General features: G+C 43.2%; 1 protein-coding gene across 1 annotated transcript in view; it reads right to left on the bottom strand.

The window, feature by feature from the left end:
* Positions 1-502: 502 nt before the first annotated feature.
* Positions 503-10,796, bottom strand: part of slit3 (slit homolog 3 (Drosophila)) — a 229,059-nt gene continuing 218,765 nt past the window's right edge. The window contains exons 30-34 of the mRNA XM_031867001.1: positions 2,924-3,078; positions 2,221-2,381; positions 1,532-1,689; positions 1,141-1,346; positions 503-1,031 (exon numbers count right to left, since the gene is read on the bottom strand). Of these exons, the coding sequence (XP_031722861.1) occupies positions 778-1,031; positions 1,141-1,346; positions 1,532-1,689; positions 2,221-2,381; positions 2,924-3,078 (934 nt within the window). The 3' untranslated portion in view covers positions 503-777. The remainder of the gene's footprint in view (positions 1,032-1,140; positions 1,347-1,531; positions 1,690-2,220; positions 2,382-2,923; positions 3,079-10,796) is intronic.

Consider the following 10,796-nt stretch of genomic DNA (forward strand, 5'->3'; position numbering starts at 1 on the left):
AACATAGAACAATGTGTTATACATCTCTGTGGAAAGTCTTTTATGGTTTCTCAAAGAACTCACATGTGAGGATGATGTCCATTATATAGTGAAGCAGGTTAGCTAGGCACATACAGTTCCCTTTTTCTCTCCAAGAGGGAGGCCATCAAAAGGCCGACACCTTTTCCTTGTTGTGGAATCAAGGGAGCTCTTCTCTCTCAGCCCTCCTCTCTGTGTCCAAAGCCTCCCACACATCAGCGCTCACATTATCATGCAAATACACTTTGAAAATATAGAATTCGTTGGGTTAGGGTATATATTTATATAGATTTATACAAACATATAAATTCATATAATTTTAAGGAATGTTAATCTATTTTGCTGTGTATTTTTCCTCCTTACAAGGTACAAAATAACTTTCCATACTATGTAACACATTATATAATCAACACATAAAAAAAAACACAACTCATCAGTCCTTTTATCATCTTTTAGAAAAAAAAATCCATAATAAAAATAAGTTCTATGTTTTTTTTTCTTACTTATATCTTACAATATATTTTCTCTCTGTCAAAAAACACACACACACACACATGTCCCATTTTTGTTTTCCGTTTGTGGTTTCTCTCGGCGGCAAATTGGCAGCGGTCAAACTGAATGTGTAAAAAAAAAAAAACAATCACATAATGATGGTGCTCATCGATGTGGAAAACATCTCAGAGCGACAGCCTCGTAGACGTGTAGAATTCACAAAATGGCAGCGGTGGGTGTTGCAAAACAAACTAACAAACGGTGCTGTTACAACGGGCACTTGGAGCAGCCGCACTCCAGAGCAGTTTCCATCTCCTCGGAGTACGAGGTGCCGTCGCTGCAGCGGAAAACCGCCTTCCTCCTCCTGGTCTTGGTGACGCCGCAGCAAACACCTTGGGGTGCTGCCACCTGGCAGGATCGGGGACAATCCATCCGAGGAATCTTGGTGGTGGACGTGCATGTTTTCATCGGGTGGTGGCGCTTAAGCACCTCCCTCACCATCTCTCCTTGACATGTAAGCTCTGGACATTAACGGAGAAAGGACATAAAACACACACATTACAGGCTATGTACTGATATTTGTCAAATCATGGCATGCTCTCCATATCTTCTATTATTTTTCTATTTTACCTGTGTCACAGGTAGGCCCGGCGTACCCCGGTTGACAGTGGCATACGGGCTCTCCTGCCTCTGACACGTGACACTCCCCGTGTCCGCAGCGCTGCCCCCTGCAGGCTGGAGGCTCCTGCCGTCGTTCACAGTACTGACCCTGGTAGCCTTCAATGCACTGGCAACTGTAGGACTGACCCTTCGGCACACACAGACCATGAACGCATCTGGAGGTGAGAGGAAGGGAAGAAGGCAGACAGGTTAGAAGAAGTGGGTCATGTTGGGGCAGATGTCATTAATGTCTTTGTTTGCAGTGTAAATGTGCAACTACTGCAGCAGCAGGAATAAGTTCACACAGCACTTATGTCTTTCTGAACATTTACGTACACCCGTTTCTGCTGTCTCGGCTTACCTGCTGTTCTGACAGGCGCTCGGTACTGTCGTCTGGTCACAAAGGGCCCCGCTGCGTCCCGGAGGACAATCGCACGTTACCCCCGTCTCTCCGCCCTCCCTGCACGCACCCTGAGCGCACACACTGCAGGAATGACACCCCGCGAGAATGCCCTCGGCCTGGTGGCAGAAAAAGACGGGGAGAAAATACTGTCATCTTAAGCTGAGTCACGGGGCCTTTTACTGCTAATAGAAGTGAGCAGAGGGGGTGTAACCTACTGCTACAGTCTTAATCCTCTTTGGAAGTGAGAGACAACAACTGTTCTTTTCTCTTACAGCTGCAATTCAAATGTGACCTTCAAGTGTAATCTTTATTATATCAGTCAAAATGGTTTCTACTGTCGCTTATATTATGAAAATGTAGTCCTTTGTTTTGACTGATTTTGAGCATAAAGAAGCAGCATTATTGTCATCAGATTTTATATCAGACATTTCTGCTGCATGTCTGCTTTCTCTTGCGCAACATAACTTTGTTTGCTGATATTACTTATAAGACACACAGTTGACGGTTCTGACAAGACACAGCACCAAAAGAGGTTAGAATATATTTCTCAATATGGCTCTAAAGGCTGCTGCAAAACTCCTTTAAAGCCAGGCTCAGATACATAATACCGCTTTTTTGAGAAAAAAGAACCCTCCCCATGTAATTACCTTGCCCTCGACGCCTTGCAGTCGTGCTCCTCCTGCCGCTCTGTAGCTCAGGTCTTGAGGCTCCCCGTTGATCCGGACATTGTGGATGCATCCGTTAAAAGTCTGAGGGGAACGTTCAGGGCCGGGTCGCAGACCTGAGGCCACCACCTGAGATGGTACTCCTGGGAAACGGAAGAGAAGACAGGAAGTTATAGAAATAGAAAAATGTGAAAAAAGAGAAATGGGATAAAAATTGGTATGAAAATAAGGGAAACAGGGAAAAGAGAAAGCCAATTTAAAGGCAGATTGCTCGATTAATACACTTCACTTATCTCTGGTTTCATTCTTGATCGACTCTTACAGTAAAATACAATCTTTCAGGCGAGAATACGGCGTAATAACTCTCACTTTTGCACAACAACATTATGTTTCTTTCTAGTACTTGAGAAAAAAGGCTGACTGTTCTCAGGGACATGTATTGCCCTTTTTTTCTAGGGAAAGTTGAACAAAAACAGTTCTCCATCTCTTCACCACATCCCTTGCTGGGACTTAGTATGTGTGTGCGTATTTGTATGTTGTGGGTGTATTTGTATGTACCCATGCATGGCAAACATGCGATCACAACCACAAAAAGGCAGTAAAGGGCGGGGAAAAGTAACATCTGTATGTTCAGAACATGTGTCCTTCAGAGTGTGTAGTCGTATGTATAAATGGGTGTGCGTACCTCCTATGTAAAGTTGGGTGTTGTGGTCGACGGAGGGCTGGCGTGCCAGCTTGCCCAGGCTCTTGGGGGCCCCGTTATCCACCACCAGGCTCAGTGAACGGTTCTGAATCAAAAGCTCAACCGCGTGGAAGAGCCCGTCATTCACCGACTCAACGCTGTAACACACAAACACAGAGGAAAAAAGGGAAGGTGGGATTTTCAGTATGGTTCCTATTATGATAAATTACTGTTGAATTCTACACCAGACAGGAGAATTAGAGAGGAAAAAACACGATAGAGCAAACTGGAAATGCCGGAGACAAAACAGACTCCAAACATGTTCAAGTCAAACATTTCTTTTCTTTGTTTTGTTGTGTTTGCAAATTAACCAAACCAAATGAAAAAGAAATGAGGGAAATCTATGTTGAAATGTTATTCTCAGACATAAAACAGACTGAATACATCCTCGTTGCAGAGCTCTTTTAAAATAGATTATGTTGTGCTCTCGATCTAGGCCATGGTTTCTTAACATGGGGGTGGTGGCCCAGAATGAGCCTAGAAGCACACAGTCTTGCGTATATGGCCGGACTCAACCACTTAAAACATTAATGTTAAAGAAAGAGGCTCTCTTACTACAGCGCTGATATTTTTTGGGTGAAATAAATGTTTCCACCGAAGAGGAGCCTCATCATGACCTTTCGCACCATGTCTGACCCTGGGAAGAAAGTGTGTGTGTGTGTGTGTGTGTCTTTGTGATAATGTGTGTCTTTAAGATTCCCCACTAAGTGGTTTTTCGCTGGAGGGGAGACAGACAGCTATAGAGACAGTGGTTTGGCACAGCCGAAAGAGAGGGAGAGAGAGCGGGAGTGAGAGACGGAGAGAGGTAGATGGTGGGCTGGTAAAGCGGACTGTGCCTCCGTTCACCCAAGTTATTCCTTCCCTGAACCCGGAGAAAACCAGCAGAACATAAAAACCCCCCCAAAAAGAACAAGTGAAGCCACTCTTTCCGTTGGTGGTCTGCTTCAGACTCCCACAGCTAAACATCAAGACAATACATCTCTTTGTCTGCAGCCATTCATCGGCTAACTAGCTAAGGAGCCTCAAGTGAGCTCCGATTGACGGCTGTTTATAGAGCCTTCAGATTACAGTGATGTTACATTAACAGCCAATGGTGCAGGGTTGTGAGTTCTGGAGGTGGGCCAGTGGGACTTCCACAGAAAATGCTGATCATACAAAAGGAGAAACACAGGGAACGGAGCAGATGCAGCAACATTAGCTGGAGGCAAAGCTTAAAGAAGTAGAATAAGAACAGGGTGGAGAGGAAGAAGACACATTGAAAAAGAAAATTAGGAAATGGCCTGAAAAAAAGAATAAAAATGAACACAGAAAAATCATGCCCCCTACATTTCAACATACGCAAGGACACTTCAATAGGTAAGAATCATGGTGTTATTATTAATTACTAACTGATTTACATTCTCTCATTTGTACTTTGTCCTTGTTTGACTTGTAATACAACATTTAATAAGATAAAAGTTTAAAATCAGATTACTTCATGAACAGAAAATGCAAATCTGAAATTTTACGCAACCATTTTTGCAAAAAAACAACAACCCTGTTCTTCTGGACATCGATCTGGTTCAGCATTGAGCTGGCGGTTTCTAAAATAAGAGCTCTTACTTCACTGCAGACCCAACACAGACACAAACATGGTTTCCATTAGAAGCCGTGTAATTTAATCATGGTCAAAATGATGGTCTCCCTTCTCTCTATCCTATCCTCAATTTGTATTTTCTCTCTCGCTCTGCCTTTTCTCTACTTCATGTCCTATCATCCTCTTCTTTCCTCTCTTTCTCCCCTCCCTCATCTTCTTCTTCCTCCCTGGTTTCTCCTGGTATCACCTCTTCCTCTCTTTCTTGTGCTCAGCCCTCCTTTCCTTCCTTAACAACAGTCCTTTCTACCCGCTTTACTTCTCTAAGGCTCCTGCACTTATATTCTAGAAGCACTCCATCCTTTTTTAAAATGTATCCAAGAGTCTGGAAAGTTAAATCAAACAAGCAGCTCACACCGCTGAGGACATTCTCATAATGATCTTGAGCTCCAGTTTGAACCTCACACACTCATTTTGGCATATTTTACACACACTCTCTGAGCTGTGAACCTACAGTGACACCAAATATCCACCGGGTGGCAGTAGATGACTGATGGTCAAACCTTCCCCCTCAGAGTAGTTGCCTATAGACCTGCAGGGAGTGTGTGTGTGTGTGTGTGTGTGTGTGTGTGTGTGTTTGCAGGCTTCATCAGTGTTTTGTCAAGTTGATGTTTTCCAGAACCTCACTGAGACGTGTTTGTGTGTGATTGTATCTATTACAAATACACAAATATCTGAATGCATATTATCTTAGTTAACACCATGTTTAAGCATTTGTACTATTTTGATCAATATGTATCAGTGTGTGTGTGTGTGTGTGTGTGCGTGTGTGTGTGTATGAGCGCATACTTAAGTGTGCATTTCAGGTTCTTTGAAGTCGGCTGTTTTGGCGTGTGTGTTAGTGAAAAGGCAGCCCATTATGGAATTCAATAAAAAACAAACACCGCCGTATAGCAGATTTCAACAGCCTCTCTCTCTTTCTCTCATCGTGTTTCACCCTAACCCACAAGGGACATCAACTTCCTGTCAGTCCAGAATCAAATACACCCTGAATGAGCGCATACACACACACAAATAAACTTCACACAAAAAGAAAAGAACTTCCTAAAATCCCCAAACTGGCTTGTTTTTAATATAACTGAATCAAATGCAAACCCAGCAGTAATTACAGGTTTCTGACTATATCTCAAACTGAAAAAAAAGAAAAAAACTTAAGAAAGCAACCACGCAGATCCACTTACACTGTTAAATCTAATTAGGCACCACTATCATTTACTTACAGTGTTTCTGAACCACATTTGCGGTGCGTGTGTTTGTTTCTGTACATTAATATGTCTATAAGTGTGTGTTTGTCTGGCTGTATGTGTGCACATGCATTTGCAGTCTTTAGTGTGTCTGTATGTTAGAGTCAGTTTTGTATGTATGTGCATGTTTGTGAGTCTGCATGTGTCTGCATGATTCCATGTGTGTATGTATGAGCATGTGTGTCTGTGTGTGTGTGTTTTTAGCAGCCAAATCTGATTAAAATGACGTTCAGCAGACAGACGTCCCAGTCTCATATTGCCGTGGTAACCTCAATTAGTCATTGCTGAGACGGCAGCTGCTGAACGACGAGCTCCTTCACTGTTTTCCTTCTTTTTTTCAGCTTTCATTAAAAAGCAGGCCGGCCGGTTCAGATGAAATTTGTACTTTTCAGGAGCGGATTCGTAGGGTTTTGATGCCGACCGCCAGGAAGGACTGCTTGTTGTTTCAGGCCTATAAGGTTTCAGTATTAGAACGTTTGAATTGCCTCTGAGCGTTTTAAACCTATAATGTTAAAGGATCATCTGTTTAGCCCGGCGGTTTTTAAGAGCCAGATTCAGGTCAGAGATTAGGTCACTTAGACTCATCTAAATCTGGGCATACAATCATTTCTATGACCTGTTTCTTATTAAAACCTATGTACAAATTGTATGAGTGTGACAGTCCAAGTATGTATCAATACACACATCGTATCTTATTTATTTTGGATGCCAAAACATCAGGAGGAACTAGGTTCATTTGTTAGTGTGTATGGAGATTGGCTATACAGTGTGCACTGTGAACTTTGTCTCCTTTGAGGGCATGTAGGGGTTCCCTCAGATCCCCAAACCCTTTTAGCGCTGGTATCTCGACAGGTCCTCTTTTTCAGCACATAATCCCTCACTGGCCCTCTTTCTCTTCTTCTTCTGTCCAACCATCCACCATCATCCCTCCTCGCCCTACTTCTGTCTTTTCCCGTCTTCTTTTTTCATCCACTCATGCATCCACCAATCACTTCCACTGCCTCTACCCTTCTGTGTCATCCATTTCTCCTTTCATGTAACCATCCCACCCTCTGTTGCTCGCTGATGAATAACAGTAGATGTGATCTCTTTGACCCGATGGGAGATTAGTGCGTCATTAGTAAAGGGCAACACATTAATACACAACAAACACACACACTCTCTCTCCCCTACAGACATGTTCATTTAACACCGGGCATGCATAACCACTCTCATCTGTTGCTAATGAGAGCAGTGAAGGACTTGTACGCCTTCTCCTATTTTTAACTTTCAAAACTGAGGTAACTAATTAACCATATTACCAGGATTAGTTGCATGGTCTGGCCACCACTGCTACATTCCAGCTCGTTGTGAAAAACTGGCTTGAACATGATGCTGTTCCTGGCTCTCTGGTTACAAGATAACCAACCCAGGGATCGCTCAGAAACATCCCAGGGACTGGCGTCGATACCTGGCCCTTAGTTGTACAACCGCAGTAACTGTACGAACAGAGCCGTGTTCGGGATCTGCCAGAATTGCTGTGCTCAGACTGTGGTGGTTAAATAGTTACACCATCCTGGACAGTGTCAGTTGAATGGTGGCAGGACGTCCTGCTGTGTCTGCCTGGCCATGCGGTTTGAGTCAGTTTACAATATATTTCCAAATTAGGGCAGATAAGATAGTCCATTTGCAATACTCAGACTAATGCAATCCAAAGATGGCACATACAAAAGAATGCATAGAGGCTTGTGGTATAATGAGCCCCAGGCCTGGAGCTGGGCCTCGTCTCCTTCCAGATCGCTAATGCTAAACATAACACAGACGGTGTTTACTTAGTGCTTAGCATTGTGCTCAGACATGATTTGGTTCTATGGATCACGGTTTCTTTCTCTCACTTCCAATCTTCATTTTTCTCTGCCTCCTCTTGTGGACCTTCTCATGTTTCCCGTTATGCTCTCTTGTCTCCATTTGTGTCTTCCAGTTTAAGGCTTTCTTTATCGCTCAATCTTTCCTTTCTGCTACTGTACACTTTCTTTGTCCTTTTCTGTCTTCACCTGTCTCTCTTTTACACTTTATTTCTCTGCTTCTGTCAGTTTTTCTTGCACTCTGCCTGGCTGCCTGTCTCCCTCTCAGGCGTGGCCCGTGTCAAGTTAACACCACCAGACAAGGATAATTCCCTGACTCACTCTGTGGTTTACTTTTCCCCTCTGCTCTTCCCCCTCTTTCACTCCATCCCTCTTGTCATCCCTCACTCCTCTTTCATCCATCCTCCAATTCAACCTTGTCTCATGGGCTTTTTTTTTCTCGCCTGTTTCTATCCGTCTGTTTTATCCCTCCCTCTTCCTCCTCTGGCGGGCAACTTATTCCACCCAGTTATCTCTTTGTCCTGTTGTCTGCTATTTCGCGCCTGCCTTCCGCCGAGCATCAGTCTATCCATCTGTCTATCTCTCTATCTATGTCTGCCTCTCAGCCTCTCAGCAGATCAATCTGTCTTTCTATGCATCCAGACGTCCCTCCGACTGTCCTCTTCTCTCTCCTACTCAACCTTTTCAACCCAGTCTCCGCCCCTCCCCATCTGTGCCAGGTAATTAGATTAACCCCATCATTTCATTCGTTCATTCCTTCCACTCTAACAATCCCTTCCCCTTGTCCTCCTCTTGCCTTTCCACAATGCGTCATGTATTGTGAACACTAGCACATATTCCAGTTACGGTCATATTTGGGATAAGTCATGTGGTTTCTACTCATATACCCACCCAGATTGCAAACCACCATTCGTGGGAATAAATGGAAAGTGGACAAATGCAACAAAATACAACAATCTATACGGAGTGAAAGGTTGTTGTTTTGGTCAACCAGAATGTCTTGCTACCCAGATGACCTTTTGGCATATATCCGCTGAAGTCTCCTTGAGCAGGTGACGGTCTCTACCAGCTCCACGTAGCTGACCCTGTGCTCACCTACAGGATTCCCTACAGCATCACATTATTACTATAATGAAGCTGTTTGTATGCATCAGTTTATCAAAGATCAGGTAGGACAGGATACAGAGTTCACATTCACCAACACAATGCTACACAACTGAATAACCTCCACACATGGAGATGAACTTAGCGTAGCTTTTAAAATCTGACTATGCTGCAGCACGTGTGGAAGAAAGTAAGTTTCTATGAATACATGTGACAGCAGAGGCATAACAGTAGATCTCATGTGCAAACTGAAACTGCTGAATTTGTCATCACATTACAACAGTAGCAGCGTCACTGTTCAAGTGCAATGCTCAAAAACCTGTGAATGCTGACACCATGTTCGATGGCAAAGAAACTATTGTCCTGTCCAACTTAATCACAAATTATACTACTTTTCGCCTCCACATGGTACCTACCGACTGCAGAGTCGACGCAGACCGTCTGCTTGCAGCCCAAAATGTACGACCGAGCAGACTGTATGCGTGGACCACGCGTGTCGACAAACGTGAACCAAACCTAGAATAAACAGAACCATATGGGTGTCCGCTGTCCGTTTTGGAGTATAGCAGGCCATTAACAGTTTAACACCTTGCATTAAACTGTTACCACCGTGCAAAGACTACACTCCTCCCATCATTATTCCTCCACTGAATGTTATAAGAGAAGGAAACTTATTAAAAGCCTGACTCAACTCACATGTTCAGAGGAAACCAATGCAGCATGCCAGTGTGTCTACTTATGACAAACAAGTAGAATGTTGCAGAATGAGACAAAATCAATCTGAAATACATGCACATTTTCCTCTGGGTACAAATCCTGAAACTATGCATACAAAAAGGGTTTATATGAATCATGATTGAAATGCCTGATGCAGTAACAATCTTGCCCTTGAAGTAGTAAATTGTGGCTTCAATATTCTTCTCCTGCAGCTACTTGCAGGATTTATAATATGACATCGTGGTTCATCCTAAAGTCAAATTTGTTATGAAGCTGGTTGCATATTATCGTCAGAGGCAGTGAGGCTACCAGCATCTCCTCTTCCTGTGACCTTGTCTCTATCCGCAGAGACAAAAGAACAGAGCAAGAGCCAAAACCACGAAGCCAGACGTCAAATGCTTAAAAAACAAATCCCTGATTGAAATACAAAGGAAGAAGAATGGTGAGTAAATTAAAAAGCAATAAACCCTCATTTCTCCTCCTTCCTCTCTCCATCTTCTTTCTCTCTCTCCTTTAATTCATCCAATTACACCAGCATCTGTCTCGCTCTCTCTCTCTCTCTGCCGTGGTACAGAAAGCATTTTCAATATTTATATAATACTGTAAAATGTATTTTCATACTTTGGTATAATTACCATAAAGAATGAGACCTTGGTCAAGATGATTGGTAGCCTCTGTCTCACACCAGTGGTATTGTTGGGTCTTTTTCAAGTTTTTTTTTTGTTCCTTTCCATGCAGCACTAAATGTTGAAAGTTATTTTTCCTTTCCTTTAACACCTTTCATTATCTGCCACTGCGAGAAACTCTAGAAATACCAGCTCTATTTGGATTGGCGGAGCAGTGCCCACTCCCTGCCTCGTGCAATAAAACTCCTCTTTGACATTAAGTGTTACAGTAATGTAGATACACTATATGATGCTATAGTCCACTGCATGGATCTTTTCTAACACACTTTACATGGCATATCATCTTGCCAGTAGTCCTCAAATGATAATGAAACATTGCTGCTGATGTAGCATGTGTTACATGTTATCAAGTGTTTTGTATGTTTTGCGCTGTTGTCTGTTGCAAACTGAACATCCCTCCAGACGATACATGGGATTGAATCTTGTATCATATATCCCTCTCACATCTCTCTTCTTCGTTCCTCCTGACACAGACAGAGACGCAGACAGAATCAATAAGAGCCAATCAGCACCAGACAGAGATGGACACGGACCTTTCTCTCTCTCTCTCTCTCTCTCTCTCTCTCTCTCTCTCTCTCTCTCTCTCTC

The sequence above is a fragment of the Anarrhichthys ocellatus genome, unplaced genomic scaffold (genome assembly GCF_004355925.1).
Source record: "Anarrhichthys ocellatus isolate YVR2014 unplaced genomic scaffold, GSC_Weel_1.0 scaffold37, whole genome shotgun sequence".
In the NCBI taxonomy this organism is placed as follows: Eukaryota; Metazoa; Chordata; class Actinopteri; order Perciformes; family Anarhichadidae; genus Anarrhichthys; species Anarrhichthys ocellatus.